The sequence below is a fragment of the Mustela erminea genome, chromosome 13, assembly GCF_009829155.1.
Source record: "Mustela erminea isolate mMusErm1 chromosome 13, mMusErm1.Pri, whole genome shotgun sequence".
Lineage (NCBI taxonomy): Eukaryota > Metazoa > Chordata > Mammalia > Carnivora > Mustelidae > Mustela > Mustela erminea.
In genome coordinates this window covers 48,999,776-49,021,736 of record NC_045626.1, presented here as the reverse complement: position 1 = coordinate 49,021,736, position 21,961 = coordinate 48,999,776, and the positions used below count along the sequence as shown (strand labels likewise).

General features: G+C 38.2%; 1 protein-coding gene across 10 annotated transcripts in view; it reads left to right on the top strand.

Moving 5' to 3' along the window:
* Window positions 1–21,961, top strand: part of GREB1L (GREB1 like retinoic acid receptor coactivator) — a 268,506-nt gene that overhangs the window by 204,351 nt on the left and 42,194 nt on the right. For all 10 annotated transcript variants that reach the window (XM_032311193.1, XM_032311192.1, XM_032311189.1 and 7 more), the window contains 2 exons: window positions 13,063–13,243; window positions 15,633–15,825. In XM_032311193.1, coding sequence (XP_032167084.1) covers window positions 13,063–13,243; window positions 15,633–15,825 — 374 coding nt within the window. The remainder of the gene's footprint in view (window positions 1–13,062; window positions 13,244–15,632; window positions 15,826–21,961) is intronic.

The following is a 21,961-nucleotide window of genomic DNA, read 5'->3' as shown; positions in this document are numbered from 1 at the left end:
CTTCTCTTCTAGGCCAAGGGTAAATCGATGTGCACGTTTGCCTGATAACTGTTAAGTCTGTGACGTAGTTGGTGGACTAGAAACTGTTCGTTCATTTATGAAGAGAAACTTTCTCAAGTCGGGGATAGCCCTGCATGGGGTGATGGGGTCTGTGCCCCCTGAGCTCCTGCTGCATAGGTCACATTCTCATAGGTAGCTTCTTAGATATTTACCCACTACCAGCACATTTTCAAACTAGAAGCCAGATCACCATCCCGCATGTGAACAATGATAACACCTCCTTAGAAAAATACGAAGTTAGGGGCTCCTGGGTGTCTCAGTTGACTGAGCATCCAACTTTTGATCTTTAGCTCAGGTCTTGATCTCAGGGTTGTGACTTCAAACCCTGCTTTGGGCTCCATGCTGGGCTTGGAGCCTAGTTGAAAAAAAAAAATACAAAATTAGAATTTCTCCTGATGACTTTCAAAGAATGAGTATGGAAGAAAAAATAATTTTCCCAGAAAGTGGAAAAGGTAGGGAGCAAAAGATTCTAGCAGTCTGCGGTAAATAGTATCTTTTCAAACATAAAATTTGCCTAGAATTAGAAGATGCAATAAATAATTAATTCAGAAAACTGGGACAGCTGAAAATGTTTGTCTTTGTAAGCTAGGTTTGAAAAGGAAATTACAAATGTCAAGTTGCTTCTGAGTACCTTAGCTGAGAGAAACACACACACACAGATTTTAGCAGGAGGATGAATCTTTTGCCACAGTAAAAAATTTTATTTGCAATACATTTGAAAACAAGTACAAGGAAGAAAAATCCAAAAGAGCTTAAAATGTAGTTTACATGTAAAAAATGTAGTTTATATGTTTCATACCTATAATACAGTGCTCTTTAAACTTTAGTACACATATAAATCACATGGGGATCTTGCTAAAATGCAGTTTCCTCTTGGTGGGCCTGGGTGAGCTCATTTCTCTCTCTTTTTTTTTTTTTTTAACTGAGGTATAATCGACATATAACTTTATATTGGTTTCAGGTGTATAACATAATATACCTGATTTTTGATAATGAATACAATTTGATAATTGTATTTATTGTGAAATGATCACCACAATAAGTCTAGTTAACATTTGTTACCATACAAGTTGCAGACATTTTTTCTTTTCTTTTTTTCTTGTCATAAGGATTTCTAAGATTTACTCTCTTAGCAACTTTCAAATATGCAATGCGGTATTGTTAGCTGTAGTCACCATGCTGTACCTTACATGCCCAGGGCTTATGTATTTTACAGCTAGAAGTTTGTACCTTTTGAACACCTTCACCCATTCCCCACTACCCCACCCAGCAACCATCAATCTCCTCTCTGAATCTGTGAGCTTCTTTTTCATCGTCGTTTTTTGGTTTTTTGTTTTTATTTATTTTTGTTTGTTTTGTTTTTTAGATACCACATGTAGGTGAGTTCATATGGTATTTGTCTTTCTCTGTCTGACTTATTTCAGATTCTATATTTCTAACAACCTCCCAGGGGATGCCAGTGCTGTTGGTGGGAGGACCACACTTTGAGTAGCATACTCTTTAAGAAAACGTCATGTTAGTTCCATGAGCCAAATGAGCTGAGAGACAATAGATTTTTTCCCTCTTTCCATGTGACTGACACATGTAAAGTCTTTCCATACCTTCTGGAGGCCCAAGAGCCTGGGAAACCGTGCAGTGTTTTTTTGTAGCCTCTAAAATTCTGAATGACAAGTTGTATGACCTATTGTAATACGAAATGACCTATTGTAAATTTATTGACTTATAAGTAACTAGCTAAGAAGGTCAGATGCCTTCTCTTAGAGCTCACCAGAGTGAGTTCTAGGCTTTCTTAGCTACTGGCCATTTCTGCATTTTTCTCTGCTCCTATTGTGGAAAGTAGTTAGGCTATACTCGTACCAAGCACTCACCAGACTTTTTTTTTTTTTTTTTTTAAGGATTTTCACTTCCTTACCATGGAGGGAGTTTTATGGGTGTTTTATTTCTACCAATTGGCCTTTGTGACCATCCTGAGTTTGTGATCTGATATCTGAAATCATGCTTGAGCAAACATATCCTAGCACCTGTTTCAAGTGGTGAAATCATCCATGGTCAGCAGTTACGCTCTCTGCAGAGCCTTTTCCTGAAATAACCTCTTGGTGACCTACTTTCACCTTTCTTAATAAATCCAAGACCCTAAATAAAACCCTGCATTTTTGACAGGTGAAGAAATTGTACAGATCCTTCCTTCCTTCTCACTGCCCTTTTTTCTAAAGTGAGAACTGGAAAATTATAACTCCTCAGTACCAGAATTTGACCAATGACATAAGCTTGGAATCCAGGAAAAAGTCAATGTTAAGGACAGATTTGGAAAATTCAAGGCAAAGCATATCTTAAAAATTATTCACATCTGGCTTTAGCATATCTACTGAATTTTATGCTGCAAAAGCAATCACTTCACTATTTAAAAGTAACTTTGTTCATTTTATTATTTTAAAAAATAGTTTCAGTCTTCATTTTAAATAATAGAAAAATCAAAGTAGGAAAATTTAAACATTTATAATCCCACTATTCAAAGATAACCACTTTTAAAATCTGGGTGTTAACAAATTACTTAATTCCTAGTGTTTAAGGCTTCCTTCCCTGCCTGTGTCTGTTTTTTCACCTGACATAGTTCGCACAATTTTCTATATCTTTAAAAGTTTTTGTAAACATAATTCTTAGTAAATATGCAGTATTCCATATTATAATGGCACCAAAATTTTTTGGCTTTACTACTTAAACACCTTCATATTGATATGATATTGATTGATCAATGATACTGATTGATATGATAACAATTGATAGAAGAGCAAGCACATTTAAGGTATGAAGAGGAATTGTCCACAGCACAGTAGTAAGCAGGAGACAGTCCACTAAAGCTACTCAACATCAGAGCTAGGAAAGCAGAAAGGACTCTTAAGAAATCATCGGTTCCATTTCCTTCTATTTCACCATGGGACTCTATAGGAGAGCTTCACTTGCGTAAGGTCACAGAGGGCAGCAGTGCCTTGGGGACAAGAACTGTTTTTTTCATTTGTGCATGCCTTGTGCCCCATTTGTGCCTCTCTCCAGCCAGGTGCAAGGAGGCACTCAACTAATGTTTGAATGAAGGGCTGGAGAGAGGAAGGGGAGTGTTAGAGGGGAAAACAGTGTCCAAGTGCCCTGCTTTCTGATTCTATTTGCCTTTCTCCAAAGGAAGCATTTCAGCAGCTAGTTGGCCAGGAAAAGCACCTGGCAGGGAGAAGCAGCCAAGGCATGAAGAAAGGCCACATCCTTGGCAGCCCTTGTGTAGCTGAAAGAAAAGGTGAAAACAGAAACCATCACGTTGTGCAGACTCAGCTCTAAGGCAAAACATGTGATACCTCAGCTCACTTCTAATTAAGGAAGGGAGGCAGAGAGGAAAAAAGGAAAGAAAAAGAAAACATTATGGAAAGAATTTGAAGGTTACAAAAAGAAATGAAAGGGATTAAACATTTTTAAGTTTCCCCAAAGTGGAATTGTAACTGTTGGAATGATCAATGGAGAAGCAGCATAAGGAATTTTTAGACTATGGGAAATACTTCTGTCTTAATGTCATTTTTAAAAACTTCGATGTGGTAGCATAATTCTCTTAATTTTAAGGAGACCCCAAATTTTATAAATTGGAACACTAGGCTACCAGGGTGATCAAAATGCAAGCCACTTTCAATTCAAGGTTGTTGGGGTGACAACAGGAAGTATTAGTGACTGTCCATATTTTCCATCTTTTAAAATGGTGTCTGGCGGGGTCCCCAGTGAATGGGAGCATATCTGGCAGTTTCCGGTCTTCCTGGTTTTATTATGCTCAGGGAACTGATACAAATTTGATGCCTCAGCACATGCCTGGTTATATAAGAAACAGAGAAATATTTCCGTCTCCTGATATATGGGTAGCTTCTTCTATCCATACAGAAATAAAGAGGTTTGAAGGAAGCAGAAGAGATTAGGAGGGGAGGTGAAGAGATAGTGGAAGGCATTTTCTCTTTCTAAAATGGATTTTCTTGTTCTCATTAACCTCATACCACCTTGTCAGTCACCTAAAATATTAATAGAAAAAATTGTTTCTTGGGCAGTGATAGGCAGCAGGGAATAGGATCCCAAAGAAGAAAGTACTAGGTGGAACAGGGAAACACTAGAGATTCATGTGTACAAAAGCAAGTACCTAAAGTTAACATTCTCAAAATCAATTTCCAACCACGTAGTTAGCTGCCCAGTGCCCAACCCTGGTTTGTAGCTGGTATTTGGCTCTAGGCCTCTGCCTCCCAACCTGCCATTATCTGGAGATGCTCCCTACCCATCCAATAACCTGCTTCTCTGTACCTTAAACTCCTCACCCACACTCCTCTGGAATCCCCTGCTCCTTTGTCATATCCCCGACCCTGCTGGATCCCAGAATCATCCATTCCAATATTCCCAGTGCCAGACCACAGAATTTCTTCCTACATACTCATAGTGTTGGACACTATAGGGGAAAGAAAGTCAACCCTTCCAGCTGATACCGTCATAAATTCTTTTTTGGCTCTCTAGTTGGATCTCTCCCATTCCCCATGGTGGCTGGCTTCTCCAGATTCTGTTTCATCAAAACTTACGTCTTCATCCTTCTCTCTTAGCAAAGACTATGCCATGGACTTCTCCCCTTCCCCATCCCAAAAAGAAAAAAGCTCCAGATAAAAACTTCCTACTTTCATATCTAGGAACATAACTGCCTACACACTTACCTTTTCCCCTTCCCTCCTGATCAGCGGAAGAGCTCATGTAAGCCTGACTCTCCCACCTTCTCATTCTCGTGGACCTCACGCTATGGATTATCTAAACTTCTTTCCTGGGGCTCATTTCATCCACTTAAACTTGCCCCCCCTCTCTCAAAGAGGAAACGAGCCTCTGTTAATCCTACCTAACCTGCCAGCTCACCCTCCTCTGGTTAACTGCCCAATTTATCGAGAGAGTTGTCTGTTGTTACCTTGTTTCCTCATCTTTCACTAGGAAACTAGCCTCCACTTCCCACCCCCACCGTTTTAGGACTCTTAACAATGTTACCAGTGACCTTTTCAAGCCTTATCTGAACTCTTGATAGCACAGGTGACTTCCATTTCTTCCTTTAAACACTGCAGTTCCTGTGGCTTTCAAGACACATTCTTACCCAGCTTTTCTTCCACACCATCATGCACCCAGCACCTCCTATAGGGCTTCAGCCCTGGGCTGTGTGTTTGTTAGGGCTCTTTCCCCACAACTGGAAAGGAAAATATTCAGGGAACATCTCTGAGTATGGATGGTACACCAGACACTTAATATTTGTTGAACTGAATTTTTGTAGCATTTTGTTGAATTGAATTTTAAGTTAACATCTATTTTATAAGGAAGCCATAGAAGCAATATTTGAGATTTAATCATCCCTGGCAAAACCAAATTTGGTCATTAAAACCATATTTCATATAATGATAAATTATTGAACATTACTAATTACATTGAAACTAATGATGTACTACTATATGTTGGCTAATTCAATTTAAATGAAAAATGGGGAAAAAAAAACCCGTATTTTGGAAATCTACTTTGGCTACCAGTAAAGGCCTTCGATGTGTATGTATTTAGGTGTGTCTGTCAGTCACACAGGGCTCTGAAGTTGTATCTGTGTGTTCAGAACATTGTTCTTATGCAGGTCGAGAGCTGCTTTCTTCCTCCACCCAAATAAACTGCGCAGTAGTACAGACTCACAGAGACAAGACTACAGCAAACCCAGATTAAAGAATCCCCTCTGGTAGGAACACGGAAGGGAACCAGCAGGGCCACCAAGAGACAAAGGAACCCAGTGCAGTGAGTGCAGTGAGTGTTGAAAATAATCAGTGGGGATTTTAACCAGCTGAGATGGCCAGGATGAGGGAATGCCCATTGTTATCTTAGTACTTAAAATTTCAGCGTGCTCTAGTGATTTAATATTTTCTTAATTTTCATGTTCTTTTAAGCAGTAGAATTATTTCTGCATACCAAAACTTCGGAGAAACTAATTCCATCCAAAGAGAAGATGAACAACTAAAACTGAGAGTAGTTGCATTTTTCTTTGGCATATCTTCTTGATGAGAAGAGCAAGAAATAAAAATTAGAAATAAAAAATTTAGAAATAAGATTCTATGTTAAAAAACATCAAAGGATAAGAACATACAAGCCGGCGGTGCCTGGATGGCTCAGTCAGTTAGGCATCTACCTTCAGCTCAGTTTATGATCCTGGGGTCCTGGGATGGAGCCCCATGTCTGGAAGCCTGCTTCTCTGTTTCCCTCTGCCCCTTCCCACTTCTCAGGTGTTCTCTCTCTCAAATAAATAAAGTCTTAAAAAAAAAAAAGTACAAGCCAGATGAATTGTTCTCTCCAAACAAACAGGCAGTGTAAATGGGGCATCGGTTTGCGTACTAGGTTATCTTTACTATACCTAGTCATTTCAGATTTCCCTGATCATTATCAGTTTAATGTGATATTCAGGCTGATTAGCTGCTGCATCTAGTGAAAGATGGTGGCCACTCATTCAGACTTCCCATCTTTGCAGAAAGGCCTTTGGCACTGGTGCTCATAAGGTATTATGGACTTGGTGTGTATGTTCTTGGTTTTATTCCCCTTCAGGACCCTCGGGTGGAAGAAAAAATGCTGCTTCCCCTTTAAAGGTTTTAGAGTAATGGCCTCAGAAGACATGATGTTTCTCTTTAATCCCAAGGAGGGGAACAGAGGCTAGTGCTCAGTTTCCCTTAAGCCCATCTGGCTCCTGTAGCCTTCAGTAAAAAGAACGGGGCACAAATGGCAACAATCAGGCTGCTTGAAGTCCTTGGCCCTCCAAGAAGTTTCCTCTCCAGGGATGTTTCAACTTAGTTATTTCCATGGAAGATGTTCACAACTGAGGCATAGCCTCTGGTGCTCCCAAACTTCAGGTCAGTCATCTTTAGGGAACACAGGGATTCCCAACCACCACTGGCTGTATTCTAGAACTCAGTGTGTTAAAAAATAAGAAGAGTTACTGATGCCTTCTAACTTCTCGTTCACATTAAGAGTCAGCTTTATTATTTAAGCAGACATGACTCTGAATCTGTCAGAGCAACCGTTAGTACTCCAGGTGGGCCCTGCTGATGTCCATCTTTTATTGTGAAGTTGAAAAAATGTGATGGATTTGTTCATGATTTATTAAAATATATTTAACCCTGTATAACCCTGTATATCTGTGACAAAGAAATTATCAAGGAAACAGGAAGAGACCTTTCTCAGACCATCTTTTTCTTGGTGCTTCTGGCCGTTTTTAGATTCCCATGCCACTGTGCATGTTTTTGAAAAAACAAAACAAAACATGAAGGCTAAATCACAAGCTAGTGAAATATTTATCTATATAAGATAGAAGAGATATAGAGGATGAGATGAGTATAACTTTTTATAGAGTTTTAACTTTCAATCCTTATAAATGAATTATGAATTAAAAATTAAAGTGGGAAAAATTAATATGGAAAGCAAACAAAAATAAATGAACTTTACTGCTTAATAACATAGCCGTACACCAAGAAGAATTAATTCAAGTATTTTTAACACAGTTTTCTCATTGTAAACTCTCAATGTGATCTATCCTAAGAGCACAAAAAACTTGAAAATGAATTTAAAATTTTCATCTATATATTGTTGAGAGTGGTATTGATAATTTTAAAACTATTTCTTGTATATCACAGGGTAGAGCAAATGAGTAAATATTTTAATGTTGCCAAACACCAGGGTTCTCACATGAAAGAAGGGAGCCTTAAATGTGGAATGGGGAAAAGAAATATTCTTTTTAGATTTAAATTGGATGTAAGTATGAACTCATAATTTGAAAAAAAAATTAAAAATGTTTCCTACGTCTGTGCACTAAAATGTCTTAAAAATAGTAACATTTCAGGGACACCTGGATGGTTCGTTGGTAAGCCTCTGCCTTTGGCTCAGTTCATGACCCCAGGGTCCTGGGATTGAGTCCTACACCGGGCTCCTTGCCCACTTCTCCCTCTGCCTATTGCTACCCCTGCTTGTGCTCTCTCTCTGACAATAAATAAATACAAACTTTTAAAAAAAATAGTGACATCTCAGTATCAGTATGTACACTTAGCATCTAGATAGATCTTGCCTTATAAATACCAATCTCCACTGTCTCAGCTCTGAGGTGGGAACAGTCTGGAATCTTGTTGTATCAGAAAGTGAGAAGGTACTCCAAGATCGATGCAGGCATTTCAAAAGGACATAACAGCCTGCTTAAAGGGACTTTTACGAGCCAAATTTGGTAATTCTGAGTATCAAAATGAATTATCCTAATGGATTGTAACCTATTGAAATCTTTTTTAAATCCATAAGTCCACAGGTAATACTTTAAAAAAAAAAAAAAAGGGATAGGAGATGTGAGGGGTTGGGAGCAAACCCTTCTTTACAAGAGTACCAGCTAATAAATGTAGGAAAATATATAGGATTTAGAAAATCTTTATTTTGCATTACCAAAGTATTACTGATTATGACAAGTATCAAGAGATACTAAAACATTACATAGAGGTACTCAGGTGACTTCGACCAACCAAAATCAAGAGCATCTGATTCTTGATTTGGGCTCAGGTCATGATCTCAGGGTCTTGGGATCAAGCCACACCTGGGACTCCAAGGCTCAATGGGGAGTCTGTTTGAGGATTATCTCTCTCTCCCTCTGCCCCTCCCCCCACATGTCATCCCACATATTAAAAATTACACCAGGGGAAATGTATCTTTACAATGGAGAGATTTGGCAGCAGGCAATACCATAACCAAGTAATCAAACTGCCCTCTCCAGTTATAAGACAGATTGACATTATGAGCAAAGAGAAGTATACAATGTCACCTATGAGGTGTCCTTGCCAAAAATATTTAACTTGAGTCTGATCACAAGGATGCTCCCAAACAAATTCACATTATATGGCATTTTACAAAACAATTAATTGCATTAAAAAAAAAAAAAACAGTGAAAAGACCAAAAAGAAAAAAAAAGCAGAGGAGATCTTTTAATTATGAATAAAGAAACATGGCAACCAAGTGCAATGCTTAATTCTTGATTAGACCCTAGATCTAAAAAGAAAAAGAAAAAACACAGCCTTGGGACATTTGAATTGGTGAAACTCAAATGGGGGTTGGTATTAAGAGAACATTATATCAGTGTTTGTTTAATTCCTAGGAGATAATGAAGTTATTATATAGGAAACTGCCTTTGCTTTTATTAAATACATATTACAGTATTTAGAGGTGAATATTGTGATTGTTACTACCAAATTATCCAGCAATAATGATAATAAATAAAAAGTAATAAAGAGAAAAAGCGAATGCAACAAAATATTAACAACTGATGAATCTAATTGAAGGACATTACCCTGGTCTTTTCTATAATATTCAAAATAGAAAATGAAAGGGAAATAGTCACTTTTCATTGATGATATGTCCTCAAATAGAATTCAATATAGTTATTAATGTTTTCAAGTAGTTTTTAAAACATGGATGGATATTTGCATTCTTTTAAGAAATTTTAAATAGTGAATAAATCAAATTTATTAAATTTATAAAAGATATTATAAATCACAATATAGTGAACGTTTAAATACCCATTAAAATAAGGAATACTGGAGTCTTGTTTTCCTTCCTGATGTCAATGTTTTTCTTCTTTCAAAGGTAACCATTATTCTGGATTTTCTGTTTATTATTCCCTTGTTTTATTTATAGTTTTACTAACTCCTAAACATTATATATTAATTTATATTATAATAACTATATTAATATATAAACACAATAACTCCTAAACAATATATTGCTAAATTTCACAACCTTTAGAACTTTTGTAAATGAAATCTATGCATGTGTCCGTAATTTACTTTCTACACTCAACATTACATCCCCGAGATTGATCCTGTTGTTATGTGTAACTGTAATTCATTCATTTTATTGCTTTTTAATATTCTATTACAAGAATATATTATACATTTTTAAACAATCAGTTTACTACTGATAGACATTTGTTTGGTTCTATGATATAGTTCTGTTTAGGTCTTCTTTAATGTCCTTAATAGTTTCATCATTTTCTTTATAGAGATCTTATACACCTTTATTCCTAGATACTTAATATTTTTATGTTATTGCAAATGTTTTTTAAAAACATATATACTTCTTAATTGCTTATAGCTAGTGTATAGAAATGTAGTAGATTTTTATAAATTGATATTGACTCTCTTAACTTAACCAAATTCTTTTTTTTTTAAGATTTTATTCATTTATTTGACAGAGATCACAAGTAGGCAGAGAGGCAGGCAGAGGGGGTGGGGGAGCAGGCTCCCTGCTGAGCAGAGAGCCTGATGCGGGGCTCGGGCTCAATCCCAGGACCCTGAGATTTTGACTGGAGCAGGGGCAGAGGCTTAACCCACTGAGCCACCCAGGCACCCCAACTTAACCAAATTCTTATGCTTTACTTATCTGTGGATTGTTTTGCATTTTCTACACAGACATATTATTAATAAACAATGATCATTTGTTTCTTATTTTATAGTTACAAGTGAAAAATATCAGGAAATACAATTAGGTAGGAAATACATGTTAGGTAGCACGATATGCATAGGAAAAGACACACGAAGGAATGCATGGAAATGTTCACAGTAGCTTATTTTGAGTTAAAAAATTATGGGTAAATTTTTCTTTTTAATATATCTCTATACTTTCCAGTTTTTCCAAGATGAGTATCTTTCACTTTCATAACCAGGAAAGAAATAATACTTAAAAATAAAAGCAAGTCTAAAACAAACTTTAAAGGTAAGGATGACCTACTAAAAATGCCCAGTTAGAAATTAAAATTAAAATGTCAAGTATCTATGATATGCCTGCTCCCCACCCAAATTCACCCCTCCAGGGCCAGATGGCCACACAGTCACATGTCATATCTAAGAGAACAACCTCTTAGAGTCGTGGAACTTTGTCTTACCATTAGGGCATGTGTGAAATTAACCTGTCAAAGGTCTTTATGCATTTGTTCTGAAATGTAGTCAACTCTTAATCATCCATAAGAAATATTTTTATTCTTTATGAATTACTTATGGTCTTTTCTAGTAAGTTTCCATTAACTTGCACTGCTTATTCCCTAGGGATAAACTTAGGAAACATAGACTTATTTTCAATTGGCACTCTTCTCCCTATTATACAGATTAAGGAAACAGAAACACGCAGAGATTAAGTCGGTTCTCTCTTTCTCTGCTTACTTCCTCTATCACCTCCTCCCATAGTATGTCCTCGTCTTTCATTGTGACACTTGTCAAAATTATCCGTCTTCTCCATCATAAGCTCCATGAGGTTAAGACCTCTGTCCTGCTTTCCTGTGCATCTCGATGACTAGCACAATACCTCACATGGTGCCTGATACGATCAGTAAACCACTATGGAATGTTGAATGAATTTTACAGGCAATCCACTTTCAGAAAAATCAGGATACCTGCCACATTACATGGGTGACTGGTTTCAGGTATAGTCACAGTAACATTTGCTACATTTGGGTGGAAACTGAAAACAATGTCTGGGTAAAATCTTCTCATGAAAAATGGTTGAAAGCAAAATGATCTTTCTGTTCACTTTTTCTTATATAATGAATTTTCCGTATGGTAAAACATTCTTCCTGTTTTCTTTTATACCACTTAGAACTATTACTATTACAGTGTCTAGAGGTTAATTGCATATAGTTTTTATTGAGCTGATTTTATCTGAAAAGAAAAGCTAGATAAAACTAAGTCAACATCACTCTATAAAAGTCTTTTAAATTAACTTGTTTCTTTTTAATTTTTTTTTTTTCACATAGTTGTGGCTGGTGGGGATTTTGTAGATATTTGATGCTGAATAGATATCCTCTAGCTTTGGGAGCCCAGGCTGATTCTCAAGGCCTCCATAACACATCTAACCCCCAAATTAACCTTCTGGTTCCTTCTCCTTCTTGAAGAGCTGTGAGCTTGAGTCACAAGGCTGTCATTTCAAGAGAGGGAGTGGTTAGTCCTTCCCCCCATGCAGCTAAAGGTGTGGAAGAGGAGGTTGCCCTTGGTTTGGGGTTTTTTCCTCTAGCTTCATTGAGATATAATTGCCATATAACATTGTGTAAGTTTAAGGTATACAGTGTACACCTTGAGGATTTGACACTTCTTTATATTGTAAAATGTTTATACAATACAGTTAGTTGACACATCCTTCACCTCACACATTTATCATTTTGTCTCTTCATTTGGAAGGGGGATTTTGTGTTTTAACTGATTATCCCAACAACACCTTCCTGTGCCTCAAACTTTTTAGATGTTTGAATATAGAAGTAGTTATATTCTAGACAGAGATAATGATACAGTACAGAAGTTTCCATTTCTAATATTTTGAGAATATAGTAATCTTGGGTAATTCTGTTCATTTTATTAATTTGGGACATACTCCAACATTCATTGAGGACTGCCCATCCTCTAGATATTATGCAAAACTTTCACTGTATAAAATGAGTAAAATATTACCTAAAAAACTAGTCTACTTATGGTATATTTGGACATCTTATGTTATTTTCCTTTCTCTTATATATGTTTTGTTGCTAAATTTGGGGGTAAAGAAGGCTTATGTGATTATATTAATCTGGTCAAGAGCTATAGCTCTGAGGTGCCTATGGTAACTGTCAGTAGTAACATTTCAATACAAATAGAATTTAATTAGTCATAGCCTTCATACATTCGACCGCTTCTACTTAGTGTATGAAGTTGTTCGTTCCCTGTTGCCCTTTGTGTGAGGTGTAGGAGGTGGGGCGGGGAGGGGGGCCTAAGGAAAAAGAAATCTGATATTTCCTCATCAACTTTCTGGCGGGGAATATACAAGAGAAGTATCTGCTCTGTAAAAACCGATACATACGGCTACTACCTGGTATATCAGTTGACATTGAACTTCAGTTTATTTCATTTATATATGTATGTGTGAAAAGATAAACACCTTTTTTCTTCTTGGCAGGTGTCCTTGTAGACTTGGGTCTGGAGGAAAATGGGACGGCTTATCAGAGAGCAGAGAAATATGTTGTTCGTCTAGACAATGAGATTCAAACCAAGTTTGAAGTTTTTATGAGAAGGGTAAAACAGAACCCATACACACTGTTTGTGCTGGTTCATGACAACTCCCATGTGGAACTAACGAGGTGATTGCTTCAGAGTGAGCAAATATAGCTTTTCTTCTAGCACAGCAATGGTCTTTTCATAAATTCCCAAAAATCCCAGAGACCCTAACACTTGACATCTTCTTACTGGTAACTTATTCCTATTCCTTCCCTGTGCTCTCAACTTTCCCAACCAATTTAGTGTTGATTTCATTTTAACTATATTGTGAGTGAATTTAGAAATCCCTGTTAAAGGGGACTTGGGTGGCGCAGTCAGTCAAATGGCCAGCTCATGGTTTCAGCTCAGATCGTGATCTCAGGGCCATGATTTCAGGGTCATGAACTTACGATCCTGAGGTTGAGCCTGGTCTTGGCCTTGAGCTACTTGCTGCTCAGTGGAGAGTCTGCTTAAGTTTCTATCTCTCCCTCTATCTCTGACCCTCCCCCTCCTCATGGGCTCCCTCTCTCTCTCTCAAATTAAAAAAAAAAAAATGTATCTTTTAAGAAAGAAAGGAAAGAAGAAAGGACAGAAGGAGGTAGAGAGGGAGGGAGGGAGGAAGAAAGGAAGGGAGAGAGAGAGAGAGAGAGAGGGAGAGAAAGAAAGAAAGAAAGGAGAAAGAAAGAAAGAAAGAAAGAAAGGAGAAAGAAAGAAAGAAAGGAAGAAAGAAAAGAAAAGAAAAGAAAAGGAAAGAAAAGAAAAGAAAGGAAAAGAAAAGAAAAGAAACCAACCCGTTAAAGTTGTCTTCAGGGTGTTGTAGAACTCAGCTGTCTCAGAGAAAGGGCAACAGCAGGAGGGTTGATGTTCATGAGCTCCCAGAAGGGCCATGTGCTTTCCTTTCTCCAGCCTTCTTCCTTCCCAGTCCTTTTCCCCTTCCCCCGCCTTCCTCCTCCTCTCTCCTCTTCTCCTGTTGCTCCTCTTCCTTGCCTTTCTCTCTACCTGGATACCTTGAACAGTAGTAAAGATGCCACGTAAAGATCTGAGAGCAGGGGTGCCTGCTGTCGGAAAAGCATATGATTCTTGATCTTGACTTTATGAGTGTGAGCCTCATGTTGAGTATAGAGATTACTTTAAATAAGTAAATAAGTAAACAAACAAACTCTAAAAATTAGAAAAAAAAGATATTAGAGCAAATCTGAAACTTTCCCCAACTTACCAGTTTAAACAAGAGAATATCCTATTCCTCAGGTGGGTTTACAGTGAAAGAATAGTAAATGTAGCGTGATGGAACCAGTTTTGCTTCCAGACCAAATTACTGTAATTATCTGTTAGGGTGTATCTTTCATCTTGTGGATTAAAAAGGCAAGTTCGGGCCTCATCAAGTGTTCGTAGGTTTTCCTTTCTTTGGACACGCTGAGGTTAAGCATATGAAAGATTTGGGGTCTATTGTAGAAATATCAGAATTGCAAAAGCACTTGTTCAGAAGCCAGAATGTGTTTGGAATTCTGTAATCTGAACTCTAAAGCCATACGCAGGCATAAATAAGATCTTGCATAGCATTTAGAAAGAAGGAAGGAAAGAAAAAAAAAGTGAGAGAGGGATGGAGGCAGGAAGGTAGGAAAGAAAAAAGAGAAAGAGGAAGGGAGGGAGGGGGAGGGGGAGGAAAGGAAGGAGTGAGAAATAGGAAGAAAGTAAGAAAAGTGAAAGAAAAAGGAAGGAAGGAAGGGAGGGAGGGAGGAAGGAAGGTTGCCCAGATGCTGTTCAGTTTCTCCTAGTCTTCTATGAGCAAAAATAGCTCAGTCACCTGATGTACCTCATCTTTGAAAGTTTGGGGTAATAACTCTGAGGATGTATATTGGATCACTCTCTATTTAATTCCCCAGAGCACTGAGATTATTTCTTTAACAAAAAAAAAAAAAAAAAATGTGGTTTTGAGGCTGCATAGCAACCTAGTACATCCAAACTGAACAGAACTGAAAATGATTCAGATGTAAAAATTTTGGTCATAGGGAGGAAGGGGTTAAGTGGCCCCTCTGTAGCCTCCCCATAGTCTAACATGCTCAAGGGAGGAAAGAGAGTGACGTTAACACAGAGGGGATCCCTCGCAGTTTGGGGGCTTCTCTGGGGTACCAGTCATTTCTGTATGAGCATCCTGATTTGATGGAGAAGCCTCGTTCAGATGAGCTTTCAGACCAAAGTGATCCATCTTAGCTATAGATTTATGTATCCTTGACCTGTAGAACTGAGTTACACTTTGAGGTATAACAGAGGCAGACTGAAACAGGAAAAAAATATCTGAGATCTGTCTGAAAGTGGTAAAAAGGAGTGTAATTATTGCTCTTTGGAATTAAACCTTGGTTGCCTCTAATCCTGCTCCCAATTAAAAAGAACTAGAAAAACAAAAATGAAAAGATTAGCTCCACTTTGATGTCTGCTTCTGTATCTAGTCCCTTCAATTAGGAGGTATTAACATGACTTTCAATATTTCTCCAGTGTCATTTCGGGTTCTTTGTCACATGGCGAACCCAGTCATGGATTGGCTGATAGAGTCATTAACTGCAGAGAAGTCCTGGAAGCTTTCAATCTGCTGGTGCTCCAGGTTAGCTCCTTCCCGTACACACTACAGACCCAACAGTCTCGAATCAGCTCCAGCAATGAAGTTCACTGGATACAGCTGGACAGCATGGTGAGTCTCTGTTCTGCTCTCTGAGGCACAGCCCCAGTTCTCCCTGGGGAACTGTTCCCCAGGGAGCAGAATCTTGTGATAAAATATCGTCATGGTTCTGTAAAATAACACGAGACTTCAAAAATCTAACATTTATCTCCTAAAAGTTCCGTATAGTTACAATTATTATAAGTGTAAAGACTAGTGATTAGTGTCCTATATCAATCTGATTATGTTCTTTTTTTAGGTTATCATGCAGATACAGAATTATCCATCCTCTATAGTTCCACCCCCAAAATGTGATACTGTCTTATATAGTCACCAGTAATTTCAGTGGCACCTTGGTGGCTCAGTCAGTTGAGCATCTGCCTTTGGCTCAGGTTGTGATCCCAGGGTCCTGGGATCAAGCTCCCTCCCTGTTCATGCTCTCTCTCTCTCTCTCAAATAAATAAATAAAATATGTAAAAATAAATAAAATAAATGATGAATTTCAATCTGAAATTTGGAAATTTTGTTGTCCTTTTGAATAGCTCTTCTGTCATGTTTCAGTCTTACTGATCTGTGACTGTAAATTACACTTATGTTCCCCAGCAACTGGATTTTTTCAAAAAGACTTTATTTATTTGACAGAGAGAGAGAGATCACAAGTAGGCAGAGCAGCAGGCAGAAAGGGGGTGGGAAGCAGGCTCCCCACTGAGCAGAGAGCCCGATGCGGGGCTCGATCCCAGGACCCTGGGATCAGGACCTGGGCCGAAGGCAGAGGCTTAACCCATTGAGCCATTTAGGTGCCCCTGGATTTTTTTTCCTTATAATCAGTTCTTAGTCTTATGGTTGAAACAGGATTATGATACTGTTATTTTAAATTACTCAGTAGTCACACTTAATGTTTTTAGAGTAGCCATCTCAAAGTTGTACATATTCAAGACTCTATGTTTTTTTGGCTCCAATCCCTAACACATGGAAGATATTTTCTGTGACCTATATAGTGCATGATAAATATACTATCAAAGAAAAGAAATAAGTGTTTCATAAAAAATGATGAAAATTAGCCATTAAACAATGGATTCATTGTTTTAAAATATCGAACATTATGGGTATTTTTAAATAAACATGTTTAAGTAAAAGATGCCAGATGCAAGAATAACATTTAAGGGCACCTGGGTGGCTCAGTTGGTTAAGCATCATGTTCTCAGGGCCCTGGGATGGAACTCCACATGGGGAATCCCTGCCCAGTGGGGAACCTGCTTCTCCCTCTCCCTCTGCCTGCTGCTCCCCCGCTGTTCTCTCTGACACACAAATAAATAAATAAAATCTTTTAAAAAAAATAATAACATTTACTCATTTATCAACTCATTTCATTCTGTTATGAAGTATATAAGTTTTCCCTGACTTGTAGCTCTTATTTTTGAGTATTGGTTTGTTTTTTGTAGTCAAGCAAGCTCAGGTGACTGAATCATGGTGGCATCAACCATGCCTCCCTTGTGAGAACTCAAGTGTGTTCACTATCACATAGAAACTGCTTTGAGCTCTCACTTTGTTAGTATTTTCTCTATGCCACCTTCATCAGTTGGATGTCAAATTCCAGGTGAGAGCAAGAGACTAGCTCAGTTCTTTTGCCTCTCAAGTGTCAGGTACACCTGTAGACTACCCAAGTAGTTGCCCTGACATGGAATGGGATTGCCAATAAAACTTGTGAAGGGAAAAACTGTTTTTTAAGCCAACAGTTTTCCCATTAAATGTTAAGTTTTAATATATTACTGGGGAGGGGAGAAGAGAACTATCCTAATTAACCTTGTTGGTGTCATCTTTTCCAGAAGGGATCACACCAGTGATAGGAAAAACTCATAGCTTTGGCGCTTTCCCTTCTCCTGACATAAAATAATAGGGAAATAGGCTCAAAATAACTTTCCTTAAGAGTCATTCCTCTGTGCCTGGATGGTTCAGTCAGTTGAGCATCCAACTCTTGATTCTCAGGTCATGATACCAGGGTCGTGAGAGGGAGCCCCATATCAGTCTCCACACTCAGCATGGAGTCTGCTTGAGATTATCCTTCCTTCTCCCTCTGCCCCTCCCCCCACTCCTGCTCACTCTGTCTCCCTCTCTCTCTTTCTAAAATAAATAAATAAAATTTTTTAAAAAGAAGTCATTGCTATGATTATGGTTGCTTTTTAAGGCACAATAATGGTACTATGGTTATATTCTTTAAGGGGTTCTTATTTGAGAGGCATCTAGTGAAGTATTTATGAATCAAAGATTGATACCTAGGATTGAATTAAAATAATTGAGGGGTAGAGAGTTATTATACTCTAATTAAGGTTTTTAAAAAGTCATCACTATGAAATTGAGATCAGCATAGAAGAAAGATAGAAACTTTGAATCTAATTTATAATAACATCCTCACACATTAGATAAGAAACTCCTAACTATTAGCCTCCTTTTATTATCTTGAGGTCAATGTCCTCAAAAAGGAAAAATTGAGAAAAGCAGAGTAATTCAATTCAAAAAATACTGAGCACTTGTGGGCTTGTGTTAGACCTTTCCAAGAACACACAGAGAGAACTAACTGCTTAAGGGAGAAAGCAAAGTACATATGAAGGTCACTGTTATAAAAGTAGAATAAGATATACATAGAGAAAATAGTTTGGTGGTTACCAGAGGCAGGAGTGGGATGGGTGAAAGGCTGAAAGGGGTCAAAAGGTACAAACTTCTAGTTATAAAATAAGTAATTCCTGGAGACACAGTTAATATTGTATGGCATATTTGAAAGTGACTACAAGAGTAGATCTTACAAGTCCACATCACCAGAAAAAAAATTATAATATATGGGCTGAGAGACTTATTCTGATGGTCATTTTACAATATATATGAAGGCATACCTCATTTTATTATGTTTTGCTTTATTGCACTTCACAGATATTTCATTTTTTACAGATTAAAGATTTGTGGCAACCCTGCATCAAGCAAGTCTGTTGGCACCATTTTTCCAACAGCATTTGCTCATTTCATGTCTTTGTGTTACATTTTGGTAATTCTCACAATATTTCAAACTTTTTCATTATTATATTTATTATGGTGATCTATGATCATTGATCTTTGATGTTACTATTGTAAACACGTTAGTAGATTTAGCATTGCAGCATAATGCCATATCCATGTAAGAATGTGAACTAAATAGCACAGCTCATTGACAATGCACTTGGTCACCCAAGAGCTCTGATGGAGATGCACAATGAGCTGAATGTGGTTTCCATGCCTGCTAACACAGCATCCATTCTACAGTCCATGGATCAAGGAGTAACTTCAATTTTCAAGTCCTGTGATTTAAGAAAATACATTTTGTAAAGCTATAGTAGCAATAGATAGTGGTTCCTCTGATGGATCTGGACAAAGTTAGTTGAAAACCTTCTGGAAAGAATTCACCATTCTAGGTGATTGAGACATTCATGATTCATAGGAAGAGGTCAAAATATCAATATTAGCAGGAGTTGGGAAGAAGTTGATTCCAAAGTCATGGATGACTTTGAAGAATTACAGACTTCAGTGGAGAAAGTCCCTGCAGGTGTGGTGGGAATAGCAAGAGAAGTAGAATTAGAACTGGAGCATGAGGATGTGACTGAATTGTTGCAAGCCCATGATAAAGCTTGAATGGATGAGGAATTGCTTCTTGTGGATGAGCACAGAAAGTAGTTTCTTGAGATGGAATCTACTCCTGGTGAAGATGCTGTGGAGATTGTTGAAATGAATTAATGAATAACAAAGAATTTAGAGTATTACATGAACTTAGTTGGGAAAACAGTGGCAGACTTTGAGAGGATTGACTATAATTTTGAAAGAAGTTCTGTGGGTAAAATGCTATCAAACAGTATCACACGCCACAGAGAAATCATTCATGAAGAGAAGAGTCCATTGATGTGGGAAACTTCACTGTTGTCTTGTTTTAAGAAATATCCACAGCCACCCCGCCTTCAACAACCACCCTGACCAGTCAGCCACCATCAACATCAAGACAAGACCCTCGACCCACAAAAAGATTATGATTTGCTAAAAGTTAAGATGATGGTTAGAATTTTTAAGCAATAAGGTATCTTTTAATTTAAGATATGCACATTGATTTTTTAACATAATGCTACAGTATACCTAATAGACTACAATATAGTGTAAACATAACTTTTGTATGTACTGGGAAACCAAACAATTCATTTGACTCATTTTATTGACCACGAGCTTTATTGTGGTGGTCTGGAACCAAATGCTCAAATCTCCAAGATAGCCCTATACTACACCTGAAAACTAATGCAATGTTACATGTCAAGTGCATCTCAGTTTTTAAAAAAATCAAGTTGTACACCTTGAATATGTAGTTTTTATTAGTAAAAACAAAACCAACGAGTAGAATAAGAAAATTTTAAAAAATCAAAATGCTCTGGGGGTTGAAAGGAGGGAGAAGTCCCACCCATTTGAGAGCACTAGGAAAGGCAACAGGGAGAGAGCACTGCGGACGGGCATTGCAAGAGCAGAAGGACTGGGCTCGGGCACTCCTGGCAGCGGACCATAGAAAAGGAAACACAGATTTTTCAGAGAACACTAAGGGGATGAAAAGAAACCTGGAAATATATAGATAGAGGCTTAAAGTTCCAGGCTGACAAAGTTTACACTCATTACATAGGCATTAACAATTTTTTCAAAAGGGCATAGTATTATTAAAAACACAGTTGAGACTTGAACAACACAGGGGTCAGAAGCACCCACGCCTGCACAGTTGAAAATTTGCATATAACGTTGTCTCCCGCAAAACTTAGCTAATAGCCTACTGTTGACTGGAAGCCTTGCCAAGAACATAAAAAGTTGATTACCATCTATTTTGTATATTATATAATTATATACCGTGTTCTTACAATAAAGTAAGCTAGAGAAAAGAAAGGGTTAGGGAAATCATAAGAAAAAGAAAATACATTTAATGTACTGGACTGTAAAAAATCTACACAGAGGCAGAGCGACTGATGGTTTCTGCAGATCTGTCTCTTGCTTCAACAGTGTTTGGATGGAACAGACCCAGGGATACCTCTTCTCTGAGCTTCCAACCACCCTCCAACCTCTTTTCCAGTTGTAACCTCAGAACCATCTTCTCAGCCATCCTCTGGCTCCAGGACTAGACATCACCAGTTTTTGAGCTTAGGTCCTTATTGCCAATCAACCACAAGCTCCTGGATTTGTCCAAATGACTCCATCAAGGTGGAGGCCGCCCTCACCTGCCTGGTCAACTTGCATACACAGGGCTCCAATGCCTGTCTCTCCCTGGGCTTCTGTCCCAACCTCAGCCAAGTGGCTCTAAAGGGCTGAGGTTCTATTGAAGATACAAGATCAGCCCAGCAGCCATTCACTCTTCAGGACTTGCGGAAGCCCTCTCAAGATGAGTGTAAACCCATGGTGCTAGAGAAGAATCTGAACCAGGGCCTTCTGGATCTGCCTGCTCTGGGTTCTGCCCACACAAACTCCCATCTCTGTGGCTTCCTGGAGAACCACTTCCTAGATGAGGAGGTGAAACTCATCAAGAAGTTGGCCCCTTGAGGGGTCCATGTGCTCCCCCCTGGGTGTCTGGGCTTCTGCCTGAGCCTCTTCCTGCAGCCACTAGGCAGCTTTTTAACCACCCTAGAGCCCTCTCCCAAGCCCTGCACCAAATGAAAACAATAAAGCTTTTTGCAGAAAAAAAGCAAGAAATAAAAGCAACAAAACAAAACAAACAAACAAACAAGCCCCAAAAGCCCCTTATGTAAGTTGGACCCATGCAGTTCAAACTTGATGTTGTTCAAGAGTCAATTATATTATCAGAATATACATATTTCACTTTCATACTAACATGGTGAATGTGCAACTTAATGAATTTTCATAAACTGAAAGCACCTGCAGAACCAGCACTGAAATGAAGAAAAAGAACATTACCACTAGCCTGGAAAACGGGCACTTCCCACAAAAGGCTGACACTCCTCTGGCCTCTTACCCCATAGGTTTCGTTTGCCCAGGTTTGAACTTGATATAAATGGAATCATGCAGTATGCACTCTTTTGTATGTCGCTTCTTTTGCTCAGCATGTGAGATTTTTCTCTATTTTTCATGAGTCATAAAAGATTACACTGGGTGACCACCACAATTCACTTAT